This window comes from Perissodus microlepis, chromosome 7, assembly GCF_051167445.1.
Source record: "Perissodus microlepis isolate ML-2025 ecotype Zambia chromosome 7, ASM5116744v1, whole genome shotgun sequence".
NCBI lineage: Eukaryota > Metazoa > Chordata > Actinopteri > Cichliformes > Cichlidae > Perissodus > Perissodus microlepis.
Genome location: NC_140467.1, coordinates 2,804,389 through 2,829,687, shown reverse-complemented (window position 1 = coordinate 2,829,687; position 25,299 = coordinate 2,804,389). Strand labels below are relative to the sequence as shown.

The window sequence follows — 25,299 nt, the reverse complement described above, 5'->3', positions numbered from 1 at the left end:
TTATTCTCTGTTAGTTAGAAACATACAGTAACTCTTTTTTTTTTTAATCTTAGCAATGTTTTAAAGATGGTTCTTTGATTACTTTACATACAGAATACACTTTGTCATCGCAGAGTGCACTCATCAACGTATTTGATATAAAACATTTTGCTCTGTTGTGCTGCAAAATGTGGTTTAACCTATGAAAGATACTGTGGACAGCGAGCTCTGTGACCAAGAGAAGAACCAAGTATTGCAGCAAACACACAGTTTAGAAGTTGCAGCCACCCTGTGCGCTACTATCACTGTTATATTGCTAATGGTCTTTTTTCTCCACATGAAACTGACACACCCCAATGAATTTATGAGCATTGAATTTAAGTGTGATCTATTCTTCATTAATTTCAAACTTCTTTGAATACATCAAAACCTACACCATCTACACAAAGAGGTTCATTGTGCAAGCGCTGCTGTGTAATTATCCCAGGTACGGTCAGCTTCACAGAGCAGCTCTTTGTGTGATGGACACCTGGTGGAAATATAAATAGGGAGGATGGAGGTGGTGGAGAGGCAGAGCTGCTCTGCGCTCTGAGGTTTCTTTTTTTCTCTGTATGATTTACTGTTGGATTTAGGGCTCTGCTTAGACTGAATACATTAGTAGACAGCATGTAAGTAGGTGTGGCTTCACCAGAATCCAACAACCCTTTTGATCCAAGTGCCATTTGGTTTGCCAGACCATGACCCGACAATGATGTCCAGTGACCTGAGAGGTGCTAAAAATGTTCCCAAGCAATTACATGTTCACCACAATTTCCTGGAATTCCCAGAAGATCATAAATCACTGCTGGGTCAGTCAACTAAAACGCTTGTGTTAATAGAACCTCAAGAGCAAATGACCCTTCAAATCAACATCTGTGGACCATGTTGGACAGACTTTCCAAGCTCTTAGTGCTAGACACCATATGTGAAAGGTGATGGTGATTCACAAATGACTAAACAAAGATTTAATGTGCAGGTGAAATGAAAACAAAATGATATTCTGCCACCGTGGGAGCTGCCTCGAGGGTGTCGTTATATTTTGTTCTTGCTGGCCTTTTCCTCAGCGGCTACACAGGCTCATGCAATGACAGTTGTTGAGACACCAGATTACCCACCACAATTACAGCAGTTTAGCTAATCAGATAATGTGGAAATCAATCTGTTTTAATTTTATTTACAGTGCTGTCCAAAGGTCTGTGTGGGAGCCACCTTTAGATTTTGCTACCAAGGAGTCAGACTTTCTTTTGCTTTTCTAAAGTGACCTTGAGCACTGGTCTGCTTTTTCACTCATCTTTAGTCCTTGTACCAGACAGTTTTTAGAGAAATGTTTTGGTTGTTTGTTAAGTCATTTAACACTGAGGCACAACTTAGCAAAGAACCAATTTTTACTTGTGTCTTTAGGCACATTTTGTTCCCAATTCTTTAGTTGAACCAAAAAAAAAAAAAAAAGGCTAAAAATAACAGGATTAAAACTGCATCATTAGCACCAATGAGGCAATAGCGAAAGAGCTATTAGGTTGAAAGCCTCATCAGAAATAGTCTCAGTGGAAGCGCAACTGTCAGGAAACAGGAAGAAAAGGCTGGGATATGTCAGATTACACAAGAAATGAAAATCAGTCTAATGGAGCGATAAATCAAAATTTGGCTTAAATCGGCATAGTTAAGTACAACAGTGAGTGTCTGTAACAATCAGTAAAACACGGTGGAGGCATGGTTTATTGCCTGCATTTTAGCCAAAGTGTGGTGTCCTTTTACACCATGACAGTGAACCCTAACAAACGGCCAGTGCACCACTATCAGTCATGGATCGGCCTCTCCGGATCCCGGACCTCAACAGTACGGAAGCAGTGTTGGATCATTTTGAGAGAGAACACAACAAAGAAGAGCTTTGGGATGTCCTTTAATGACAGTCCAAACTTTGCAAGATACTATCCACAGCCCCACTTCAGATCTCTCATAATCATCTCAGGGCATCTCAGAGTGTCGACAATAATTTAAAGGAAATCCTAACTCCTCATTCGGTCAGGCTGTGTCAGAGTCACCTTAAACCCATTTGTTCAGATTCTTCATTCACTAAAGTGACTCACTGTGCCCATCATCATTGCTGAACATGTAACCATGGTGACCACGAAAGACTGTGTGTGTGTGTGTGTGGCAGCAAATGGAATTGATGTGTTTCCCCAAGCATTAGGTGTCAGTGTGGAGAACAAACTGGTCATCTGTGAGGCTGTAGCACCGTCAACAACGTGACTGGTTTGTGTTGAAGAACGGTTTAGGTATTTGTGCCGTTGTACTGGCACGTGACACTGAAGAGAGAACAATAGTGGAATCATTTTCCCACACCCAAACTTTCACTCTTCCATTCTGTGGTTTTGGAAGTTTGATCTTCCTGTTTGGAGATATAACATAAGATTATGTTATATGAGAGTAGCAAAAGCCTTGAAATGACAGCCTGAACCAGCTCACAGGCTTTGTTTCATAAACACTGGTGCTGTGGGGGAATGATGTGTGTCTCTGTTGTTTGCTTTCATGGAAATAAACTATTGCAATCAGTAAAAGTTTCAAACCATTTTCTGTTCCCGGTCCAACTGAAATTGTTAGAACTTTGTAGGAAAGATGATTGTATAAATCTGTAAGGTAAACACAAACATTCAACAGTGCCTGCTGCCTCATATGAGTATATAATATCTTCGTGGGGGGATAATTTGTATGATCATTCTGTATAGCAGATGAAAAGGAGCCAACATGCAAACGAGGTTTGTTTTTTTTAGCATTTTGCCATCACGTCAACTTGCTCTGCCAGATCTTTACATGTGCCTGATGTTATCAGTGAACAAACAACCAGCCAAAGGAAGATAATCTAACAAAGCGAGCTTAGCATCAGAGAGCCGAGAAGCTTAAGATTAATCAACGAAGATCGAGTTTCTTATCACATTCTGCACTAAACCAAAGTAGATCCCAGCTGCTATGCTGAGATTGTCCATACTGTAGAACAGCGCTCCCCAACTCCCGGACCGGTACCAGTCCGTGAGTCGTTTGATATGGGCCGGGACAGTTGAGGCTGGGGTGTGAAATTTATGGTTTTCAGGGTTTCATTTCATCATTTACTTGATTTCCCGAGGTCTTTTTCCCGTGTGTTATGAATAAATCTTCTTTTTTTTGGTACTGGTTTTATTTTGTTTTATTTATCCGCCACACCTTAAAGGCCAGTCCATGAAAAAAGGTTGGGGACCGCTACTGTAGAACCATGTACACCTCTACTTTTGAAATCGTGCTTCTTTTCTGGTCAAATGTTAATCCTTCATAGTTTGTTTAGACACTCAAACTGTGAACTTAGCTTTCGTTAGCATGCTGCAGAGGCATTTCAACTAGGGCTGGGTATCGTCACTGATTTCTAGAATCGATTCAATCCACGATTCAATTCAATTCAATTTGAATCTGGGAAATTTTGCCTCAGACAGTCAGAAATATTATAATTCAGATCAGTACATTTACATATTTTTGTATCTATAAAAAGGAAGCTGACACTTTCCAGACTTTATCAAAGGTGTGAGCATCACAGCAGATGCCTTTGTGTCAAAGTAGCTGAAGATAAAACACAGAAAAACATGAAGCTGATTTTCCTGGCCTGGGATTTTATAAAAATATTCTGCAGTACATCAAAAACGAAAGAAAACCATTAATCAACTTATGAACGTTACCTCTGAAGTTACAGCGGTTTTATTAGAGACACGGCTAAGCGTTTTGCATTTTGTATCATTTTAAAAAGTTTAAATTTGTTCAGAAGCCTGTTGAACGGCAGAAATTAGGTTTTCTTTTCGGAAGTAAGTAAAAGGAAAAAAAAACAACATCGGCCGACAGCCTGTAAACAACGGTAGACTTGTGCGTAACAAGCAAGCGAATAATGCAGAAAACAGATTTCGGGGATAGACGGGAAACTGTTCTTGAAGTACACTAAGAGAGAGAGAGAGAGAGAGAGAGAGAGAGAGAGAGAGCTGTGCATGAAGTGTGATTTTTTTTTTGTGGTGGAAGCAAAACAGCAAAAGTCAGAGGGAATTCATGACGATGTTTATGTGAAGCTTAGTTTGGATCTTCTTTTGCTGCTGGTTCGGTCAATATTGTTTGGAGAGAGATCAAACGAACAGCTTTAGAATCAGCGCAAAAAGGGCGTAAACACAAAGCGCGGACCCGCCGAAACATCAGAATCAGCGAGCTGTCGGCTTTCAGCCCCGACCGTGTCCGTGCCGTCGGGTGAGAAAGGCGACATCTCACTGATTCTGATGCGTCGGCGGGTCCACGCTTTGTGTTTACGTCTTTGTGCAGAATCCGTGTACCTGCTCTCATTTACTGTCTTAAATGTTTGGTGGTTGTCAAAATTTTGTGACGTTTCACCTGAGATTCTGGAATTTTGGGCAAAATACATTTATATAAAAAAATCGATTCAGGATTTTAATGAATCGATATCACGTTATCCAAGCCAGAATCGATTTTAATCGATGAATCGATTATTAAAACCCACCCCTACTTTCAACAGTTTGCCACATGCAAAAGCTTAATTTAGGGTAGGAAGGAAAATATTACCAGAAGGTGATTGTGGTTTTAGAGTCTGTCGTGTTTTAGAAGGATCGTGGCAAAAGAAAAACACGTTCTACTCATTTGGTAGAAAGAAAAGGTACAGTGGAGGAGAGAAATTATTAACTGCATTAAAAAATGGATGCAAACAAGGACAGACATGGCATTAACCATTCTTTTTTTGCATGACTCTGCCTCTCAGATGGATGGATGGATTTTGCAGGGCTGAATATAAGAGGCAACTATATTTTGTGTCTACTTCAAGTAGTTTGAGCTTTTGTGTTTGAGCATTTATTATCAGTATCACACTTTTTGACAAAAGGCATATGTCTTTGCAGCAGTAAGAGCGTAAAACAAATTGGCTTAACCTTCAGAGCTGATGGTATCAAGCATGACTTACAGTTGCACCCAGATCCAAGGCTGTGGCATGCACCTCTGCACATGAATCAAATATATTAGTTTCCAGTTGCTCTCCTGACTTACTAAACACACTTGTCTGCACGATCATCAACAAGAATTTGACGCTTCACCATCTGTGTTTTATCATCGGCATCCTTTCCCATCACTGCTCGCAGTTTTTTGGATAAACAATCCCAAAGGTTAACACGGGGGAGAAAAGCACAAATGCATGAACAAGGTCTGGTTCAGTAATCAGCTTTAACAGATGTCCACGGCTTCGTACCAAGAAAAAAAAGCATTTGGGAAATAAATACAGCTTATTTCTTAAAAGGTTCCCAGTAGGCATGACGCTCCATTTGTGGGAACATGAAAAAATATCACCGGTTTTCTGAGAGGCGAAGATCTACACCGTAGAATAGCAAGACGTGTTTGAAAGGCTCCTTTTCACCCACACCTGAGTGCTTACAAACTGGCAAAAATCACAGATTGCCTAGTGTTTCATCACAGCCTTCATCCAACACAAGCACAGACAAACCTATAGTGTGCTTGGTTTTCCAAGACTTGGAGACCACATTCTCATGCAGACATGGTTCATTATGAATAGGTTTGTGTATTTAAAATTAAATCACGAGCCTCTTGTTTCTCTCTTATGTTTGATACTTTGCAGAAGCCTAATTCCACACGGAACACAAAAGTACTGTTCTTGAATGCATACTGTTCCAATCACAAGTCGATGTGCAGCTGACCCAGTGTGACACTTGTTGCATTATTTATTATTCGTGAATAATGAACCAAACATCACAGCAGTCTTGTGTAACCCTTTGACACAGCAGATACAAAAATGTGCACAGTTTATTTTAGGGAGACAGAGGATTATTCATTTCTCTCTGTGTGACTCTTTTTCAAGTGAAAAATTGCAGCCAATACATGGATGTTTTCAATGAAAGGTTAAAAAAATTCACCATTAATATCTCGTAAACGCTTCTTGTGAAAGTAAATAATATTTCATTTAACATTTTAATGATGAACGTGTGTGAAATGCCCTGAGGAGCAAGAGAAAGTTTCTATTTGTGCCAAAACTAAACAATTGTCTATTTTTTTAATTTTTGAACTGCATTTCTTTTGTGACAAAAGTATTTTAACAAAACACGTTTGTGTTCATCTCGCTCTCAATAGACCGTATTAGTGTGTGCACACTTCACTAGCTCAGAATATAGGGAAGTGAAATAGACCAAAAAGTCCTTTTGGGAATGCTGCTTTGCCATTTTTCTTCATTGTACTTGTATGCAAACTTGAATATTTGCAGTATTGGGAAGGTTACGTTAAAAATGTATTCCACTACAGATTACAGATTGCATGCCCCAAAATATTTTGTAATATATTCTGTTAAGTTACTCAATGTGAGTAACGTATTCTGAATACTTTGGATTATTTGATATATTGTCATGCTCTTTACAACCACATGAATGTACTATTGCTGTGGGATTTATTACTATTACTGAAGGCTACTCGCCACTGAGCTAACATTGTTAGCTGGCATTAGTTGAGGTTAGTTCATAGACTGCAGGCTGTTAGACTTGATGGATAGCATTAACAACTTGCTAGCTGCAAATAATCATGTGCAGCTTTGAAAGCAATAGCAACTAGATTTTTGAATCTTACAGTTTTTCTCAAATGTTAAAACACAAAAGCCAATCCTGTAACCCAAATGACCAGTAGTCTAAACACATTTACTAAATGTAGCCACCATATTCCAGTACCATAAACACATGTCACATGAAGACACAATTCACAAAACACAACCCTCTGTACTCATAAATCTAAACACATTTTTCCTTGCTAAAACACATGTTGCAAAACAACTCTGCTCATATTCTCAAATGAAAGCCCATGTGATGCAAAATGCTTGCCACAGTCACCAATCTTTGAACACAGGGAACACACCTGGCGTCAGTCACTACACACAACGACTCAAAATTGAAGACACCTGTTGCTAATGATGTGACCCCACCTATAAAAGCATAGTTTGGTGAAGATGCCAAACAATCACAATGGATGAAGGCATTCGAGCGTGCGGAAGGAGAAGAGCTGCAGGCCAAAGAGGAAGAGGGGTTGAGATCAGAGGAGGAAGAGGTGAAGGCCTAAGAAGAAGAGGAGTTCGGAGTAGAGGAGGAAGAGAAGGAGGCCAACAAGAGAGAGGAGAAGGTCCAGGTGGGAGAAGAAGACAACCTCGCACCATCATAACAGATGATATGCGAGCAACAGTAATCGATCATGTCATTGGCCATGGCATGACAATGGCTGAAGCGGGACGAAGAGTACATCCAAACCTGAGTAGGTTCACCGTGGCCACCATTATCAAGGCATTTAGACAACACAACAGGTATAGTACGCTATTGCTTTCTTTGTCACACTACAGTTTTACAGGCCTGTGAAAGTGGTCTGTTACTTTACATGTAGTTTTACATATAAATCAGTCAATTGACAACACATGTTTCTTTCTTTAGAGCTGAAAGGATGCCACATAGAGGTGGGAGGGTTGCCATATTCACAGCGGCACAAGAAACCCTCATTGCAGATATGGTCCGTGAGAACAACTGCATTAGACTCCGAGAGATCAGAGACAAAGTCATTGCAGATAATGTAAACTTTGAGAACATTGATGCTGTCAGCGTGTCCACAATAGACCGAGTTCTCCGGCGCCAACAGATGAGGATGAAACAGGTCTACAGGGTTCCCTTTGAGCGCAACTCTGCGCGACACATAGAACAACGTTACGAGTATGTGCAAGTACGTATACATCCATGTCCACAGTACAGTTAGTGGACATACTGTGTTGCTTAGTGGCCTACATTACTTCTGGACAATACTGTGCTACCTGATTGACCGTTCTGAACACCTGTACGCTTTTCCATGTTCACAGAGGATAATGCAGTTGGACGCGATGGCCAGACCCCATGAGTACCTCTTCCTGGATGAGGCTGGCTTCAACCTCCAGAAACGAAGGCGAAGAGGCCGTAACATCATTGGCCAAAGAGCCATCACTGAGGTTCCTGGCCAACGGGGGGGTAATATTACTCTTTGTGCAGCTATGGGTACGGAGGGGCTTGTTCACCGGCATGCTGTCCTTGGGTCTTACAACACCCAACGTCTCCTCACCTTCCTAGAGGAGCTAAAAGACATCCTCCTGGACCGTCAACAACACCATCCTAGGCTAGCACATCACATGTATGTGATCATTTGGGACAACGTCCGCTTCCACAAAACACACCAAATCAGAGAGTGGTTCACCACCAACAGTGACCACTTTTTAAACGTCTGTCTGCCACCCTACTCCCCTTTCCTGAACCCTATAGAGGAGTTCTTCTCATCATGGAGATGGAAGGTGTATGACAGACAGCCATACACAAGAGAGAACCTCGTACGGGCAATGGAGCTGGCCTGTGCTGACATCCCAGTGGAGGCCTTCCAGGGATGGATTCGCCATTCCAGGGCGTTTTTCCCGCGGTGCCTAGCAAGGGACAATATAGCCTGTGATGTGGATGAGGTGATGTGGCCCAATGCAGCTCGGCGACATGATTCCGCACAGTGACTGTGTGTAATACTGTAAAAAGACCGTGTAGACAATAAAAAAGACTTCACACCCTGATCATGTTTCCGAGAGTACTGTTGTGTGCGATAGATTCTGTTTTTGCATTGAGTTGTGTTACAGTAGTGTACGTACATGCAGGCTGTTTTCATAGATTTATAGTCTTCATGTGAAACTCACAAATCTAAATGCCTAATCCTCTGCAGGGTTCTATGACGATCCGTTACTGTACAGTTTATAAAAATATGCATTGGCAGTTATGAACCAAAGAACCTTCTCACAAATTGAGCATTGTGTTTTCAATTGTTTTGCTGTAGTGTGTAATGCTGTGTATAGTGTTTACAGTTTTGACAGCTTCGAGCTGCTCTCTTGGTGTGGGAGTTTGAGTTTTGCAGTGGGAAGGTGTGGTTGTGTTTATGTAGCTTTAGAGAAGGGTGTTGTGTTTGGACATTGGGGGACCTGGTGGTAACGTTTGTGACATGTGTTTTAGCATTTGAGAAAAACTGTAATAACAGTTTCCCTTGAAACTGTATTTCCTAAATGCTTGAAACAGTTTGCTGACTTGTCCGCTGTTGATACTGGCACATTTTTATGGTGCTATTTGGAAGGTTAACTCAACTGTGAACAAAATTAAGCGTTGGTTTTGAGTCGAAATAGAAGAAATAAACTGATTATAATTACGTGATAGTAGAGGTGCCAGTGAAAACATGGTTTACTCCCTTGGCTTTCCATCATGACCACCGTAATGGCGACATCACAAACAGTTGCTGGCCTCTTTTCATTAATTGGTCATTTGTCATTGAATAGGAAATTATGCATAATGGCGCATGCCTTTTATGAAGCCTTTTCACTTGCCTTTATGGCCAAAGTGGACACATATGGTCTGATGAAAAGCACAGTTTTTCCATGAATGACAAGAAAAAGTAAATCAGACATTCTCCAGAGGTGAATGCAAATTAAAGGTGGCTGGAAAAGTTTGGGCCTTGCTTAATAAAAGGAAAATGCAGTATGATGCAAGAATATTTGCTATGGCTATAGCAATATAGAACAATGTCACAGAGCAAATATGGAATATAGAAATCGTTCGAAATATATTTCAGTACACCTACCTGGCGGACCGTCTATGTTCATGTGAACTAAGCAATTTATTATCAGCATTGCACTACACCCCATCTCTCAATAAACTCATATATAGTCTAATATAAGGTCTATATGCTTGCGCTGTGCTATTCTTTCATAGCGTTGATACTTAGTAGGAGGAGAAGCAAACTAGTAGCTTGGCAACATCATTAGCATAATTGCATCATTAATTGTGAATCCTTTTCACTGTGAGAAATAGTAGCTGGTACCGGGTGTAGCTTGTAGTCAAGCGAAAGGGTCCACACACAGCGGTTTGTAGCGAGCCAAAGAAATGCCTGCTGCCTCATTAGTGCTAGATCCCTGCAGGCCTCCTTTTCTGAATACAGGGGGGGTCTGATGCCTGTGAATGACAAACCCGTGGTGTTTGGTAGAGTGGAAGCATTCAGGTGAAAGTTATTACACTTTTCTTCCCACACTCAGCCGCATAACTCAGCTTTAGTGTTTCCCCCACAGGGACACTCCAAGGTTGATTGTATCTCTCCAAGTAAAGCAGCTACCAAACCTTTGTTTGAAGAAGTATTCCCAAACTGCTGTCTCCACTATAATGAGGACACTCTCCCAGCATTCCTGGCTGCTTTTGCAGCGAAACAGAATGGAAGAAAGACTGTGTGAAGAGGATGAATGAGTGAGTAATTAGGAGTGTAAGGCTGATCTTGAATTAGCAAAGGAATGACAAGTGTGAAAGCCAGCTCTTTATTTTAACACAGAGAGAAACTTAGTGAGTGGGCAGAACACGATTCACAGCGGGCAGCATCAGCTTCATTCAGGCAAACAAAGAAGAATGTGTAAAATTACCCCACAATTAAAGGTTCTTCACATCGCTACGATGCCTTAGCAAAATATTTAGTCCCTTGCTGAGAGTTAGCACAGGTTACAAACCTACTAATCGCACACAAAGGCAGCAAGCAATGCAAAGTTATATTTTTTATTAGACAGACATAATTAAACCAGCATAGTTAGAGTAAGGCTGCTTCCCTGTCTTCAGGTGAGCCTTACAGAGGTTTGCCTCTTGGCATTAGGACAGTGAAACAGCTAGCTTTGTTCCTTCTGCAGACAACATAATCTGTCTACCAGCACCTCCAAAGCTCACAGTACAGTAAAGAAGAAATGTTGTTCACATAGCCTACCTTTAAGCAAGTGGAGTAACGGAATACATGTACCGGTGTTACATATTTAAGGTACAAAATATGAGTAACTGTATTCTGTAACAGTTGCCGCTTAAATAGGTGATAATTAGAATACAATTACTTTATTGAAATAAATGGATTACACAGCGGTCTTTTCTTGTTTCATGTTAGGCTGTTCCCTGTCTAATTTTGGTAATTCCACACATGGCCGGAAACCCTAACAAAACCCACAATAAGAGGCTCTAATGTAAGTGTCCTGTTAATGTTAGCGGCGTCAATTGCACAGTCAGGAGTGCATTTCTTACTTGGAAATTCTGACACCACTTTACATTTAAAAAAAGAAAGTGATGGGCGAAATCTGACCGTTCAATGCAAACTCTGTTTGTCAGCAACCAAGCTGCTCTCATCAAAAGACTTCAACCTAAAGAAACATCTTGGAAGTATGTTTTAAAAAATAAAATAAAACTAACATTACGCTGCTGCAATTACCTTGTTTTAGTTGTGGTAGCTACCTGGGTTATGTGTCACTTCAGTGTCTTCGACGTACTGTTGCTGTGTGATTTATTACTATTACTGAAGGCTGCATTACAACCTGCTAGCTGCAAATAATCATGTGCAGTTCTGAAAGCAGACAGAAAAGAAACATATTACTGATACAAAAATAGATTTTCATACGAGATCACTGCAAAAAGTGCAGCCTTACCTAATGTGCACCCTACTGTTACTCATTTTATATTACAGTTTTTCTCAAATGCTAAAACACATGTCACAAACGTTACCACCAGGTCCCCCAATGTCCAAACACAACACCCTTCTCTAAAGCTACATAAACACAACCACACCTTCCCACTGCAAAACTCAAACTCCCACACCAAGAGAGCAGCTCGAAGCTGTCAAAACTGTAAACACTATACACAGCATTACACACTACAGCAAAACAATTGAAAACACAATGCTCAATTTGTGAGAAGGTTCTTTGGTTCATAACTGCCAATGCATATTTTTATAAACTGTACAGTAACGGATCGTCATAGAACCCTGCAGAGGATTAGGCATTTAGATTTGTGAGTTTCACATGAAGACTATAAATCTATAAAAACATCCTGCATGTACGTACACTACTGTTACACAACTCAATGCAAAAACAGAATCTATCGCACACAACAGTACTCTCGGAAACATGATCAGGGTGTGAAGTCTTTTTTATTGTCTACACGGTCTTTTTACAGTATTACACACAGTCACTGTGCGGCATCATGTCGCCGAGCTGCATTGGGCCACATCACCTCATCCACATCACAGGCTATATTGTCCCTTGCTAGGCACCGCGGGAAAAACGCCCTGGAATGGCGAATCCATCCCTGGAAGGCCTCCACTGGGATGTCAGCACAGGCCAGCTCCATTGCCCGTACGAGGTTCTCTCTTGTGTATGGCTGTCTGTCATACACCTTCCATCTCCATGATGAGAAGAACTCCTCTATAGGGTTCAGGAAGGGAGTAGGGTGGCAGACAGACGTTTAAAAAGTGGTCACTGTTGGTGGTGAACCACTCTCTGATTTGGTGTGTTTTGTGGAAGCGGACGTTGTCCCAAATGATCACATACATGTGATGTGCTAGCCTAGGATGGTGTTGTTGACGGTCCAGGAGGATGTCTTTTAGCTCCTCTAGGAAGGTGAGGAGACGTTGGGTGTTGTAAGACCCAAGGACAGCATGCCGGTGGACAAGCCCCTCCGTACCCATAGCTGCACAAAGAGTAATATTACCCCCCCGTTGGCCAGGAACCTCAGTGATGGCTCTTTGGCCAATGATGTTACGGCCTCTTCGCCTTCGTTTCTGGAGGTTGAAGCCAGCCTCATCCAGGAAGAGGTACTCATGGGGTCTGGCCATCGCGTCCAACTGCATTATCCTCTGTGAACATGGAAAAGCGTACAGGTGTTCAGAACGGTCAATCAGGTAGCACAGTATTGTCCAGAAGTAATGTAGGCCACTAAGCAACACAGTATGTCCACTAACTGTACTGTGGACATGGATGTATACGTACTTGCACATACTCGTAACGTTGTTCTATGTGTCGCGCAGAGTTGCGCTCAAAGGGAACCCTGTAGACCTGTTTCATCCTCATCTGTTGGCGCCGGAGAACTCGGTCTATTGTGGACACGCTGACAGCATCAATGTTCTCAAAGTTTACATTATCTGCAATGACTTTGTCTCTGATCTCTCGGAGTCTAATGCAGTTGTTCTCACGGACCATATCTGCAATGAGGGTTTCTTGTGCCGCTGTGAATATGGCAACCCTCCCACCTCTATGTGGCATCCTTTCAGCTCTAAAGAAAGAAACATGTGTTGTCAATTGACTGATTTATATGTAAAACTACCTGTAAAGTTACAGACCACTTTCACAGGCCTGTAAAACTGTAGTGTGACAAAGAAAGCAATAGCGTACTATACCTGTTGTGTTGTCTAAATGCCTTGATAATGGTGGCCACGGTGAACCTACTCAGGTTTGGATGTACTCTTCGTCCCGCTTCAGCCATTGTCATGCCATGGCCAATGACATGATCGATTACTGTTGCTCGCATATCATCTGTTATGATGGTGCGAGGTTGTCTTCTTCTCCCACCTGGACCTTCTCCTCTCTCTTGTTGGCCTCCTCTTCTTCTTAGGCCTTCACCTCTTCCTCCTCTGATCTCAACCCCTCTTCCTCTTTGGCCTGCAGCTCTTCTCCTTCCGCACGCTCGAATGCCTTCATCCATTGTGATTGTTTGGCATCTACACCAAACTATGCTTTTATAGGTGGGGTCACATCATTAGCAACAGGTGTCTTCAATTTTGAGTCGTTGTGTGTAGTGACTGACGCCAGGTGTGTTCCCTGTGTTCAAAGATTGGTGACTGTGGCAAGCATTTTGCATCACATGGGCTTTCATTTGAGAATATGAGCAGAGTTGTTTTGCAACATGTGTTTTAGCAAGGAAAAATGTGTTTAGATTTATGAGTACAGAGGGTTGTGTTTTGTGAATTGTGTCTTCATGTGACATGTGTTTATGGTACTGGAATATGGTGGCTACATTTAGTAAATGTGTTTAGACTACTGGTCATTTGGGTTACAGGATTGGCTTTTGTGTTTTAACATTTGAGAAAAACTGTAATATGGGACCTACGGGGACTGACTCATATTTGGAGCAACCATCAAGCAGTCGTTTAAAGAACTGCAATATTTGGCACTCTTGCTTCAATTTCTCACATGCCTCGCTGAAGTTTTGCCACTTTGGTTTTTTGTTTTTTTTTTGTGTGCAACGCTAACTCAGGTGGGGGCTTCTTATCGTGCTTTTAAGGTAATATATCCTCATGTTAAGGAAAACAAGGAAACAGCACATTGAAAAGCTAATCTTATTAATAATGTAAAGCTGTGCAATCCTTAAAAATGTTCTTTTTCTCTCACGTTTGTTTTTATTTATTTATTATCAGTACAGCTTTGCACAGATACAAAAATCCCCCCTGGTTTCACAAGCTTGTGAGTTTCACGGTTTAGAAGTCACAAGCTTTTGCAGAGTGAAAGTGTTGAAGATTTTTTTTCTGTACTGTGCAAGTGTTTGTCTTCATTACCATAAGCTGCAGTCAGTTGCCATTGTTTGCTGTCTTGGCTTTGGAATCATCTGAAATGTTCGATGGCCAAAGCAGTCAGCTTGGATACGAGCAGCTAGTGCCAAACTGCTGATCACGCCTACTAAACAGCAAAATCAAATCAACACATTTGTTAAATACCTAAACTAACATTACAAAGACAGACTGAACACAAGGAATTTGTGATTTTTTTATGCTAACTCAAGACTTACTGAGAATAATTGTTTAAGCATTTTTGACAGTGTAACATTCAAAATTAAAATAACTACACAGTGCGCAGCCAAGCCTGTAAACTATAATTCAGAAACATTTCAGTGCTGATTCTCTTGGGCGGTTGTGTTTTGATTAAACCGAGAACAGCAGTAATTGGAAATGTTACACCTGTGAGTTCCTGCATAATCATATTCCCCATGTGAAGATCTTTCTACTCCTCCTCATGATATTAGAGCCAAAGTATTTGTGCGCATGAAGACGTTTGTATAATTGTTTTGCTGTGGTTCATATGGGCGAGTAAGGGTTAATTATAAAAACAATGCACACGGGATTTCTAGTTGTCAGCAGCATTAAAATGTTGAATTAACTAGCTATTCATTCTGTGACAGCGTAGTAGGGACATTCCAGGTAACGCAAAGAAAATATGGAGAGGGAGCAGGAATGTAATACATTTAAATGGAAAAAATATATATTCTCTGAGATTAGTGAGTCATTTTTTCATGAAACAAAAGCTGTAAAGAAAACACATTTATTAGGCCTGCAGTACATCATTTAATTAAATCTAATTTATCATCCGGGAAACCCCTGCAATTTTATCCCAGAATCACCACAAGCATCACAGTATTGAAGCAACATTAATTAGACTTGGAAAAGAAGAAAATAATATTGATTTTGCCTTTTCTTACTCACACCTGTGTGTCATTCGCTGCTGACGAGGCTCTGTGGTGTTTTCCTTTGCTTGGATCAGGTGATCTTAATCTAACCAGAGGCTAAGTTAGGCCTTGGCTGCTGACAGCTTCCCATGATGCACTGAGCATTTTTTCTTCACTCACCGCTCTGTGTGTTTATACACCACTTTTCATTAATCATCATCATCATTTGTCCTGTCCCGCTACCCTGACCCCCAACCGGTCGCAGCAGATGGCCCCGCCCCTCCCGGAGCCTGGTGCTGCCAAAGGTTTCTTCCTGTTAAAAGGGAGTTTGTCCTTGCCGCTGTCACCAAGTGCTTGGTCATAGAAGATCGCCTGATTGTTGGGGTTTTCTCTCACTATTTCATTTACAATAAAAGTGTCTTGAGGTAGCTGTTGTTGTTTTTTAGCACTATATAAATAAAAGTGAACTGAATTGAACTGCCAGGCTGATAACGCCTTTGCAAAGTGAAGCCATGTTGTTCACTGACCAGAAAAATGCAAGTAGAGCATTTTCCCTCATAAAAGAGAATTTGTGATTTATTTATTTTTTATCAGACCCATTTACCCATTGACCAAGCTCAATAATAACGGTGTTAATAACCAGTTGTAGCTTTCAAAGTCACAGAAACAGGATCATGTCTTGTAGTTTCTGCATTTTGTTCCAAGACCTTATCATTTTATTAGTTTCTTGCATGATGCTTTTTTCTCATTTTGTCTTTAACAAGCTCAATGCCAGGTTCTATTCTGCTTCACTAATAATAACTGTCACATTACACAACATTTAAAACCACACTACACAAACGGAATAATAGCTACCCAGAGCCTTACAATCAGTCAGGAGAAGAAATGAATACTAACTAATGGCAGACAATCCCGTCTGTGTTTGTAAGAGCTTGTAAATGTTGGGGGGAGTCTGCTGAGGGGTTCCCATGAGATTTCCCTCCAATGAACAATAGCAAGACTGCCACAGTGTTTGCTCTTGTCAGTCACCTGTCAGACGACAACACAGACCAAAGATTCAGCAGCAGCTTGAATCAATACCAGATTATGATGGTAGGCGAGTCATGCAGCAACTGAGCTGCCTCACTTCTGTCAAGGTGATACAAAAGCAAAAAGGCTTGTGACCTTTTTTTTTTTTTTTAGATCTTGGAGTAAAATGGCTATACGGGTAAAAATACATTCAATCAATTAATGTATATTTCACTTTAATAAATCCATTAAATTTAATGTTAAACTATATAATTTCATTACCAGCTCTGTAAGAATAAAGTGCAGTGTCATCTACATGAAGTTGTACTTGGGGACTACCATGATTAAACTTGATGTTTACTCTTCACCATGCTAGGTCGCATTTCACACAAAGCCTGTGATTAAAAATAAAGAATACAAATTTAAAGTAGAATGGGAGGCAGAGCCTTCAGCCTCCAGGCCCCTCTTCTGTTGAACCACCTCCCAGTTTAGATTGAGGGAACAGGCACCCTCTCTACATTTAAGGAGACGCTTAAACTTTCCTTTTTGATAAAGCTCTGCATGTATTTCTGGCTCTCTCCCACACTGTGTCTTTGTCCTGTCTTCCTCTCCCGGCCCCTAAACCAGTCACTGCAGATGGCCCCGCCCCTTCCTGAGTCTTGTTCTGCCAAAGGTTTCTTCCTGTTAAAAAGGAGTTTTTCCTTCCCATTGTCGCCAAAGTGCTTGCTCATAGGGGGTCATCTTTATTTGGCACTATATAAATAAAATTGAATTGAATTCATTTGTTCTTGAAATTGTGTTCAGATCAAATTTTATGCTCATTCATGCGATAGCTCCTGTGCCTTAAACTACAAATAACAGCCATATGGTGGCATTAAGGAAAGAGCCCAGTCATCTCCACAGTCAGAGTGATCCTCTGGTGGATGCACCGAGTGACCAGCAAGCAGGCAGATTTGCCACGTCTGGATCTCTGCCAGCAGCACGGCTGAAAACCACAGTAAACAGAAGCTGCTCTCATGCAATTGAGCATTAGTGATTCATCCACAAAAATCCTATTTTCTCTGTGTATCGTGTACATGACAGACACTGCATAATGACATGGCTGGCTGAGAATTTCACTTAATGGGAAATGAAAGGCTTTATTCTATCATTATAGCCCTTCAACTGTAGCTTGTCCTTCAAATCCAGACCATTACCAAAAGACTTGTATAAAATACGCATTTTACATCTATATTGAGATAAAATCAGGATGAAAGACCTTTCTGGTGCTATGCTCTCCTTAGCAGCTGAACAATACATCAGGAAACCCAGTGCTCCTGCTTCATGTCTTTCCTTTTCACATTTTCATGTTTTTTCCCTAACAGGGTTTTTTGACCACCTAATTTACATTTCAGTGGCAGTTCTTGGAGAAAGACTAACAAGGAGCCTTCAAAGGCTTTGCCCAGGGCTTCTATTCAGATGTGGTCCACTGTTTGACAGATGAAGCACTGGTCAATCCCCACTCCATTTCCTTTTTCTATTGTAGGGAAATACTGTCTGGCATGTCTCGCTGACTCGCTGAGCGAGCTCCATGTCTTCAGGTCTATTACAGCTTCACAGAGCACTGCTCCTGCTTAGACTGAAAGCATGATTGCAGCGTGTGATGACATTTGACTCAGTGTGAGGCAGAAGTTTTAGTCTGTTTGCTGTTAGGCAGAAAAGAAGGAATCTCCTTAACTGAATCCAGGGTTCAAATGGGAACAACAATAAAAAATGTCTCTGTGTTATAAACAGGAACACTAACACTGCAACAGGTGGCTTAATGCACAGAGATAAAGATCTCTGGCTTAGAATGATGAGTAACCAAGGTAAATGAGTGTCCCTGCCCATCTTTTCAAAATGTGTCCCACTCACACTGTGACATTTCAGTCATGTCCCCCATAACAGAATGTCAACCTGGGTGCTGTATACTGGGCCATTAATCTTCCTAATTGAATAAAGATGAAGAGAAACCACTGTGATGAGAAAGGGCAGAAGAGTGTCTGGGGTGTGATTTAATGACCTGAGTGATTTATGGCAGAGGATAACACCCCTCTTAGGACTGTGTGGGTGGCGTGTCAGAGGACAGCTCACAAAAATGCCCTTTCCACCGTCCTCCCTTTAGTACTCAGGGAGAGCGCCCCTGTTGCACCTCAGCATCGTAAATTTCAAGCCCACAGAAGAGAAGACTGGCCCAGTGTGAGGAGCGAAGTTTGTTTCGTTCGTGGAATGCGTAAGTAGTTGGAAAGGAAAAATAGCATTGATTTGATAAATTAAGGTCAAACATTTGTGGAATACACTCTTTTTACAGCTCATTAGTATACAATCATAGATTGTTTCATATTCTGTATGTATACATCTGCCCCGGTTTGATTAAGACCTCACCACAGGTTGAATAAATGAGAAACAGTGCTGGATTCGTGCTTCCTGATTTATTCCTGTGACAGAGTTTAAGTGTGTGTGTATTGCAAAGAGGCGGGTCACACTGCAGTCTGCAGTTTAAAATCTGTACGTTTTCTGGGTTCTTTAGTTTTTCGAGCAGGAAGGAGTAAATGAGCGCACACCTGTTTTTAAAAACTAAAACCTGCTTCCTCCTTCCCCAAACATTTCAAAGGGAGGCTAATGACATTCACAGACTCCGTGTGATTACATGGCATGTTAGCGCTCCTGAGCACAGTCATGTCTAAGGCCTTGAAGGGAAATATATTTTACAGCAGGGGCAGCCTGACGCAGATGTTAACAGAATCACCATCTGCCTCGAGGTGGTCTGTAAGTCATGCCCTGTTTGTGCACAGTCACGGCATGAGCTGTCAGTTTATTCATAATGAGGGAAAGGGTTAAATGTGCTCATAGAAAACATTACACGGGTAGCACACGAGCACAGCGACTGAGACTTCTCTTTGTCTTAGCACTGAAATCTATCACAGTGACTGCAGATTGGTTATTAATGAGCTTCTCAACACGTCTTAGCCTGCGGGTGCTATCACACAGTGTCTGTGAGTGTAATATTAGATTCTCAAATACAGCAGAGATGTTGCCACAAGTGTCTTGCTGCAGTATTTTTATACGAGCTGCTGGCTGACTGTGTGGGCTTGTTTTAATATCTGTGAATTTACCTTTAATTCATTTAGCGATGCCATTATTCCAACTTCAAGACATTTGGCCTTAGCAAGCTAAATGTACAGGTATATACTTCATCATTAAAGTTTTCTAACAAGTACAAAATGCAACATAATAACTCAACGATCAGCCAATGACGATGCAGCAGATCTTTGTTGCCAAGTGAAGTGGGAAGAGTCCTAAACAAGAGGAAATGGGCAGCAGCTGTGAAACAGCACAGCGGTACCCTTGGATGACTGGCACTAAAAGCACGGTCGGCTTATTTTTAAAGTTGCAAAGAAAAGAAGAGGGCAGTGTTTTTAGATTACAGTGAAAGTGCCTGTAATGGAGAAGATGACAGGATGGAAAGAAATGAGCCAAACTACCTGTGTCACAAAGCTCCTCTCCTCCGTTTCATGGAGTGTGAGTATCATCACATTTGTGAAGCTTTCACTGGAAGCTGCTTGAAGTCTCATCAAACACCTCAAGGCCTGATTGAAGTCAAAGCTGTAAAGCTCTCCAGAAGAGTAATTACACCTTAGTGGCAGTATTCTCTGCAGCTGAAAGTTCCCCTTCAGCAAATTCACATATATTTGTGTCCCGTATAGCCGCATTTACAGAAGATGAACGGTAGGCGCTCGCTGCAGGCGAGGAAAAAGAAGTGAGAAATTCCCCGATACTCCAGAAAATCTACTGGATCATCTCGAGCATGATGTTTTATAAAGAACACATGGCTCGCATTATCTTTAAAGATACTCCATCTTTGCATATACCTCATAAATATTGAATTAACCCCATTTCTAAGTGTGGTCTGTGTCAGTGCCATTTACAGTAATAAGTGTGTTAAAATGCTGAGATGGAAAAATGATGATAAATAGGATAAATGCTGAGTGGGTTTGTGGTATCGACTAAATATTGCTGAACATTTCCTTTTGAGAAAAAGCAGAAGATTTGGTGACACTTGCACAGTTTTTCTAAGTAAGAACTATTATGTAACATTGATACTGTCTGTGTACGTAACCTAGGTTACACGTGTGATCAAATTATAGTTTAAAGTGCTAAAACACTTACCTGGAGCACAATTTTACTTACAATCTTTTAAAAAATAAAAAATAAAGCAGGTTTTAAATCTGATCAAGCAGACCAGTAAAGGATTTAAATCAGTTATGTGAAATTAGAAGTGAAGTAAAGTGGCCCACAGAAATTCTTCTTAATACAGTTGCTGTAAAAATCCATTGCAACCACCACAACTTTCATCTTATCTGATTTTACCCTTAAATTGTTCAAAGATGACTTATCCAGGCTCCATGAGGTTGCCAACATTTGTTGTGCATCTAAAGCAGAACCACCCAATGAAAAAAGCTAAAGAATAAGCCTCCTCGTGGTATTAAATTGATTAAAAACCTGAATCAGTAATGTTCCTTAAATAATATTGCATTATTTCCCTCATCAAATCCCAATTATCTTGCGGTCTGTCAGAATTTCCAGTTTTGGGAGGGGTTCAACCTGCAGTCTATATTAAAACTCTTAAACTTTTAAGCATTTTTTCTTCTGTCCCTTTACGATGTTTGTGGGTGAGGAAAGTTTCTCATTCTGTATTCTAACGTTACATCCAAGGGTCATGTGGTTTACAATGATGTGAGTGGTGTTACAGTTTCCAGCAGCAGAGGGTCAACGAGGATAATAAATGCTAATCTATTAAGTATAATAACATGCTCTGAGAAGATTGTACTGCTGCGGTACTGAGATGAGCTCTGTGACAGATTGGCGACCTGTCCGAGGTTCACCCACGGACCAAATAAATGGATAGAAGGACTTTGAATATAATATAATATAATATAAAGTAATACGTTATTTAAAGCCAATAAAAACTGCAATCTTAGATTTGTGTAAATCTTGTGTAGATCTAAGTAATAGTCCAGTTTTCTGCAGCTGTTTTCCCAAGAAAAGGATATAAAAGAAAGAAAGAAAGAATGGTTGCCCGACCCTATACAAAAAAAGAAATAAAAAGACATTTCTTACATAATTATAAATACTGGCCTACTTCCATGACCCTGTAGAAGTCAAATACAAATAAAGTGCCTTCATTTATCCTCAAAGCTTCCCTCTGTTATAGCAACACATAAGGAGAAACTCTGTTGCTTCTTATGCTTAAACATTACTACGAGTCTCTAAAGATATATCTTGACACATAGAGGTTATGGAGATATGGAGTCAAGTGTTGGATTGATAGTAAAACTGAGACATTCCCTTATTGAGGTTAAAATCAAGCGTTTTTACTCAACTCTATCTTGTACACATGCTCCAGCGGGGTCTTAGCTTTTGGTTTTAGTCTCACTGCAGATCAAGAATTTAATACGATAATCTCCTCTGAAGTCTTCCCGACGCTGCACTCGTCCCTGGATGTCACTGTCATTCAGTAAGACGCTTTGAAATATTAGGAACATTCAGATAATTCGCAAATCACAGTAACTGAAGACTCCAGCCTGACAGGCTACGTCAAAAGGCTTCATTCCAGCTTCCTCTTGCACCAGTCCATCAGTGCGTAATGATTCATTATGCGCTAATCTGATCGTGCTTACTGCTCTACCCTGTCTTCACTTTACTCTTTTTCTGTTCTAATATGTTCATGAATTATGTATTAGTCCATATATGGCAGAGATGGATTTGTTGTGTTGCTGCTTCCGTTGCAAAAGAGTGCAGAACACTGTAAATTATACATCTCGTCATCCTTTCTCGATCTCTGTGTAGTCAAACTGCTGAAGTTCTTTTTTTGGTTTGTTTGTTTTTTTATTGCACAAAAAATGTTAATATATTCCAAAAATAGTGAGAAACTTGGGTGTTACACGTTACTCACTTACTTATTTATTTCAGAGTCTGTGTTGAAATGGGCTTTTGTTGCTTCAGCTATCTGAAAGTTTATGTCGGCACATATTACATGAGCTCCACATCACTTCTGGAAATACTGTATTATTTCAAACCAAAAAATGGTTTTCTCCTCTTTTTGCTTTATGAGTGTGTGTCAGGACTCTCATATTCATCAATCAACCACTAATATTCTATAAGAGCAAAGGCATGCAAGGTTGGCAATTCTTCCTTGATAAAGATGAAGACAGATTTCTTTAATATCTTTGCCATAACACAGCCGTGACACCTTACCCTCGTCTTGCACTTCGCACTGATATTTTTCAGTCAAAGCTGATTATAGTTTTCGGGTAAGCGGGCCACAGAGGGGAAAAAGGGAGCAAGTGTCAGTTCGCTGGACAATGAGACAATCCATCAATTCTTTTGACTGCTAGAGGGGAAAATAAGGGAGAGGATAACACAATAGAGTGCACTTAGAAAAAATGAGAAATTAGGGAAGTAAACGTTTGATGCATTAACATGTAACCACCTGTGACGGAGTTACACCGTCCCGGGCCGCAGACAGCTGATCTGGGCGCATACACGCACCACCACCATTAGTTTCTACAATTACCGTGGCTGCGCGTCTTTTCGTCGACCAGGCAGGTAAACAAAAAGGGGTGAGAGGTATATTTTGAGCGGCGCAGAGGGTGGCCAACATATTTTTCCCACTTACCTTTAATAAAGCCGGTCGCGTAGACTCGCTGTGATCGCCGATTATACGAGTGGTTATGCAAGCCGATGGTATGGTGTTCCGGGGTTCAAATAGTGGGTTCGCGCACGCTTGAAAGGTCACGTGAACTGCATTATTTTTGTTTGTTTTTTTGTTATTGTGAAACACCGTAGGCTGCCTGGAATTGGCCATAAATGTCTGTATATACATATATATGTATTGTAGGAATACAGCTGGAAATAAGCTGAGGGGAAAAGAGTGTTTGGTAAAAGAAATAATAAAGAGAGGACTATTATGCCTAGTGGGAGGGGCCATGGGGTATAAAAGAAGGCTGTCAGGGCCTACGGCTGGGGGTTCTTTCGGTGAGATGTTACAGAGAGGGTAACATGCAGACTGTGTTTTGTATATAGATGTTTGTTTTGTGTTGACTTAAGTTAGTTTTCTATTTTCTTTGTAAATAATCTTTTGTGCACCTGGGAGGCCGGCAGAATAAACTATCCACACTGAATGCTTCCTGACTACGCCTGCATTTGTTCGGGAGAAGTTTAGGAGAGGACCCCGCGACACCACCTTGCCGTACATAAACAAAGACCAAATGCAATCTCGTTCATTTGCAACTACCCTACACTAATGCTTGGAGAACCTAGTAGCTTGACTGTGTGGGTACAATCTCCAGAGCTCATCAGATGACGTCAACAAGGTCACAAAGCCCTGCGCCAAGGGAGCGAGCACAATCACATTAGCCATCTCTGCTTTCTCTAACCAACTTTGCAGACTGAATAAACCTAAAACTAGTGCAAGAGGAAAAGGAACTCTTGGCATAGTCAGTGTTTTAACTTGATGTCACCCTTCTGAACACAAACTCCCAAGAAACTCTCCACATACTGCATGCCAGCAAAAACATATTTTGGAGTATGAATAATAGTTCAGCAGCAGAACATAATGGAGTCAGATGCCATGCGATGGCTTGTCTTGTTGTAGGTCTACTTGTTCGATGTCTTGTTTTTGATGTCAGACCATTTCAGCTGAGGTTTAGCCACTAGTTAGACAGGAGAGAGAGAGGTGTAATTATGCATCATAAATTCTGTCAAAAATGTATTTAGCCAGTTGTACTTTATCATAAATTATCATCCATTTAAGCTTTAAAAGGGTTTATAGCGTCATCAGCAGCATGTACCCTTAACATTTGTAACATTTTCTTACCTTTACTTTTTTGGAGAGCAATCATAGACTCTGGTGGACTGAAAGATAAATGACAATGCTTAATCTAAAATCAAATCTCCTTGGATGCTTCTTGGAGACAGAGGCAGTGAGTTTCAGGGAGCTAAAACATCAGTATAATTCAATTTGTTGAGGTTCATTTCAAAGAACGGACCAAAATGCATGAGACAGGAAGCAAGTGTGCCAAACACAACACAAGCTTTATTTGCTTAAGGCAGAATTAAAAAAACACACAGAAACCACACAGGCAAACAAATGGAGAAGCTTTGCCACAAAAATTCTCAAACAAGACAAATAGAGTGTAGGTTTCAAAAACACCGAGGCACAAAACTAAAACTGCACAACAGGTTATCCGACACGGAGCGAACGAAACCTAAAAGTGTAAATGCTGTTCTGTAACCAAGCAACTAACTGTGCACTAGTTTCTCCATGGCATCCACACATCAACAATAACAGCCACAGATTACTAAATTCAGTAGGCCAATGTGAGTGCACTGCTGTTTTTGACTAGCTGACCAGAATCGAGGAAGGAGAAAAAAGAAAAGCGTCCATTACAAACCAAAAACCACACAACAAATTGTCAGATCCAGTGAATGTTAGAATCTCTTGTGTTATGTGAATGATTTTTGAAATGATCTGCACATGTCATGAGTCTGAGGGCTATTTCTAAATCAACCCCAAATTCCCACAGGGCTCACATTTACCATTAAAACTCAAATCCAAAAGATGTTTTATGGAAAACCCTTGGACTAAATACAAAACAAAATCATAGTAGCACTTGAATAATTTTCAATGCAAAACTGATTTCTTAGACGTTCAGCAATGGCAGTGTGGTTAAAAACATCCCAAGGGGGCTTACGGGGTGAGAACAGACTGGAAGCTATTAAATCTTATATCTCCACCACACTTGACATATAAGAGAAACAGGACAAAAGAGAGAGGTTGGCCTTTTAAAAACCAGCCTCTTCCTACCCACAAGAATGCGAGTGAACAGTATGTTTTCAATTACATGAAACCAGCTCAACCATTGGTTGTTTCATTTAG

At 40.8% G+C, this 25,299-nt stretch overlaps 1 protein-coding gene across 1 annotated transcript; it reads right to left on the bottom strand.

Moving 5' to 3' along the window:
• Positions 1-2,256: 2,256 nt before the first annotated feature.
• LOC146382287 (uncharacterized) lies at positions 2,257-13,490 on the bottom strand. The gene is made up of 4 exons (XM_084936733.1): positions 13,294-13,490; positions 12,887-13,169; positions 12,660-12,753; positions 2,257-2,324 (listed from the first exon to the last, which is right to left on the bottom strand). Exons 1-4 carry the CDS (start codon positions 13,422-13,424, stop codon positions 2,257-2,259), a joined length of 576 nt encoding a protein of 191 aa, XP_084792859.1. The 5' UTR covers positions 13,425-13,490.
• Positions 13,491-25,299: the final 11,809 nt, after the last annotated feature.

Bases quoted from the DNA above. Each gene is read 5' to 3' on its own strand.
- LOC146382287 (XM_084936733.1), bottom strand. From the start codon at position 13,424: ATGCGAGCAACAGTAATCGATCATGTCATTGGCCATGGCATGACAATG. The intron at 13,170-13,293 runs GTATAGTACGCT...TTCTTTCTTTAG, and splicing joins GCATTTAGACAACACAACAG to AGCTGAAAGGATGCCACATA. The intron at 2,325-12,659 runs GTAACATCATTG...TTCTCTCTTCAG, and splicing joins GAAACGAAGGCGAAGAGGCC to TGTCACGTGCCAGTACAACG.